The 3,513-nt window shown below is 41.5% G+C and overlaps 1 protein-coding gene across 2 annotated transcripts in view; it reads right to left on the bottom strand.

Annotated features, from left to right (window-relative positions):
- The window catches only part of Psma3 (proteasome subunit alpha 3), a 21,990-nt gene that overhangs the window by 15,076 nt on the left and 3,401 nt on the right, over positions 1–3,513 (bottom strand). The window contains exon 2 of one of the 2 annotated variants that reach the window (XM_021201781.2): positions 2,344–2,426. In XM_021201781.2, the coding sequence (XP_021057440.1) occupies positions 2,344–2,426 (83 nt within the window). Of the gene's footprint in view, positions 1–2,343; positions 2,428–3,513 lie in introns of those variants that run through there. The other variant, XM_029541109.1, reaches the window with a different exon arrangement.

The raw sequence follows: 3,513 nt of genomic DNA, 5'->3' as shown, positions 1-3,513 counted from the left end.
ATATATATATATATATATATATATATATATATATATATATATATATATGGAGACTGGAGAGACAGCTCAGTGGTTAAGAGCACAGACTGCTCTTCAGAGGTCCTGAGTTCAATTCACAGCACCCACATAGTGGCTCACAACCATCTGTAATGGGATCCGATGCACTCTTCTGGCGAGTGTCTAAAGACAGCGACAGTGTACTCACATACATAAAAATAAACCTTTTAAAAAAATTTAAGAAAAAAATTTTTGGGGGAACCAGGGCTGAGGAAAGGCAGGACTATTATCTTAACAGAAGCAATGTAAACCTCTCTATTATAAATAATATTTAATTTTCAGCTTTTATTTCTAATATGTTAAGTAATGGTAAAACCTATATCCTGCACTAATAAATGTTTTTGAGATTCCCCAATAATTTTTAAAAATATAAGCTATACAATTCTGGGCAGAATGACACATCTATAATCCCAGAATTCACAAGGCTGAAGCCGGAAGGACTACAAGTTTAAGGCCTAGGCTAAGTCCTATGCCAGTCTGAGCAATATACTGAATATGCAAAATAAAATAAAGGTATAAAAGTCTGTGGGGCCTGTAAGATGATTGAGTGGATAGCCATGAAAACCGATTTTTGATCCCGTAACAGAAAAAAAAAAAATTACAAACTGCCCTCCGATCTCTGCTCACACACGCACACACAGAAAATAAACCAATCTCTGGCCTAACAACCTAGTCCTTATAAAAGAACTTTCATGGTTGGGTTCGTCAATGAGACTAAAAAGACTAAAGTAGCCCCTTTGTCTTTTCATAAACATCTTAGAGCATATTTTCTTTCTAATTTTTTTTTAATTACGTAAATGCACTTGTGTGGGGATGTGTAAGACTCCTGTAGAGGATGTCAGACTCCCCTGAGCTGCCACATCGGTCTGGGAACCAATTTCAGGTCCTCTGCAAAAACGATAGTCTTAACTGCTGAGCCATCTCTTCACCCCTAAGAGAATACTTTCAGAAAACAGAATCACAGCGTAGTAGTTCAAGTATAGTGCTCTTAGGCACCTACTTGAATACTGCTAATTATCTTATTTTGGTCTTTTTTTTTTTTTTGGTTTTTCGAGACGGGGTTTCTCTATGTAGCCTTGGCTGTCCTGGAACTCACTTTGTAGACCAGGCTGGCCTTGAACTCAGAAATCCACCTGCCTCTGCCTCCCAAACGCTGGGATTAAAGGCATATGCCACCACGCCCGGCTATTTTGGTATTTCTTAAACTTAACAGGTACTTGTAGTGGCAAAGCACCTTCCTGTCGTGCACCCCAACACAAGAAAAAAAATAATCACCTTTTCATATGAACACAATCTTAAAATTATTAGCTTAAGTGTTTCCTAACTGTTTAAACACCACATCCAGTTCATGGGGTGCTCGAGGTCAAACCCAGAACTTTGTGTGTACTACATGAACTGAGCTTACGCTCTCAACATTTCTTTTTCCCACTTATTTAAAAGATTTTTGTTTTTGTTCTTTTGAGGCAGGGTTTCTCTGTATAGCCCTGGCTGTCCCAGAACTTGCTTTGTAGACCAGGCTGGCCTTGAACTCAGAGATCCACTTGCTCTGCCTCCTGAGTGCTGGGACTAAAGGTGTGCACCATCACCTGGCAAAAGATTTGTATTTAAGTGTGTGGCCATGTGTTAGTGTATGTACAGATGTGTGCGTGGGTAACACACAGAGAGCAGAAGAGGGCACTGGAACTCTCACATCTGGAATTACAGGCAACCGCTGGAAGCTCAGTTTGTTAGTGGTACTAGGATCTCTACACCATAGTCCTAATGACTGTGCAGCAAGCACTCCTAACCTCTGAGCCACCTCTCCAGTTCCAGTGCTGATTTACATAGGGAAAAAAATGCACCTTTAATCCCAGTCCTAGAGGCAGATGAATCTCCGTAGACCACTCAGGGCTGTTTTGTTTTGTTTTGTTTGTTTTGTTTTGAGTAGACCAAGATGACTCCAAAGTCAGAAATTCGCCTGCCTCTGCCTATCAATTGCTGGGATTAAAGGCGTGAGCTACCACCACCAGAACTGTTTTTTTGTTTTGCTTTGTTTTGTTTTTTTAAATAAAAGAATCTAACAGGATGGCTCATTGGGTCAAAGTGTATCCTGCAAGTCTGATTACCTGTTTGAACCCTGGGACACAAATGTAGATGGAAGATCTACTCAAGAGAGCGAGCTCTGAAGAGGACTACAGGGTATGACACTTATTTATGCTAAAGCAACACAGCAAAGCCTAATTACCAAACAAAAGAAGAGACCAGGCCTGGTTAAACACTCACTTCAGATCAAACAGGGCTTCTTACCTACTGTTTTCCACAGCCTTCATGGCATATTCAACTTGGAAAACTCTTCCATCAGGAGAGAACGTAGAGGCTGACAAGTCATACTAATAATAAAGAGAACAGAACAACAGTAAGTTTACACCAAAGTCTCTGCCACAACACTCAGACGTCTCTTCTTTCTAAACAGCTCCAACACTAGGAATGAGTTCTATCCCAACAGAAACTGCTCTGAAAAGGAAAAAAGCACCCGACACAGCTGCTCAGGGGGAACCACAGCCGGAGATGGTTCAGTGGTTAAGAGCACCTGCTGCTATTGCAGAAAACCTGGGTTACTGGTTTCCCAGAACTCACAGGGTGCTTTACAACTATCTGTAACTCCAGTTCCAGGGGATCCGATGCCCTCTTCTGACCTCCATGGGCATGTATAAGCTCTTCTGACCTCCGTGGGCATGTATAAGGTGCATATATTGGGCTGGTGAGATGGCTCAGCGGTTAAGAACACTCACTGCTCTTCAGAAGGTCCTGAGTTCAAATCCCAAAAACCACATGGTGGCTCACAACCATCTGTAATGAGACCTGACGCCCTCTTCTGGTGTGTCTGAAGACAGCTACAGTGTACTTACATAAAACAATATATAAATCTTTGGGCCAGAGCAAGTGGGGCTGGAGCAAGCAGAGGTCCTGAGTTCAATTCCCAGCAACCACATGAGGGCTCACAACCACCTGTATAGCAACAGTGTACTCATATACATAAAATAAATAAATCTTTTTTAAAAAGTGCATGTATCATGCAGACAAAAACTTATACACATTAAATAAATCTAAAAAAAATTAAGTAATGGATATAAATCTTAAGAAAGGTCAGAAATTTTTTCACATAAAAATTTTTTTTTTTTTTTGGTTTTTCAAGACAGGGTTTCTCTGTGTAGCCCTGGCTGTCCTGGAACTCAGAAATCCGCCTGCCTCTGCCTCCCAAGTGCCGGGATTAAAGACCTGCACCACCACTGCCCGGCTCACATAAAACTTTTAAAAAGCCGGGCAGTGGTGGCGCACGCTTTTAATCCCAGCACTTGGGAGGCAGAGGCAGGTGGATTTCTGAATTGGAGGCCAGCCTGGGAAAAAAAAAAAAAACAAACCTTAAAAAAAAGTATTGTTGGGGCTGGTGAGATGGCTCAGTGGGTAAGAGCACCC

This window comes from Mus pahari, chromosome 7 (genome assembly GCF_900095145.1).
Source record: "Mus pahari chromosome 7, PAHARI_EIJ_v1.1, whole genome shotgun sequence".
Taxonomy (NCBI): Eukaryota; Metazoa; Chordata; class Mammalia; order Rodentia; family Muridae; genus Mus; species Mus pahari.
The sequence above is the reverse complement of the archived record's forward strand: the minus strand, read 5'-3'. Positions and strand labels throughout refer to the sequence as shown.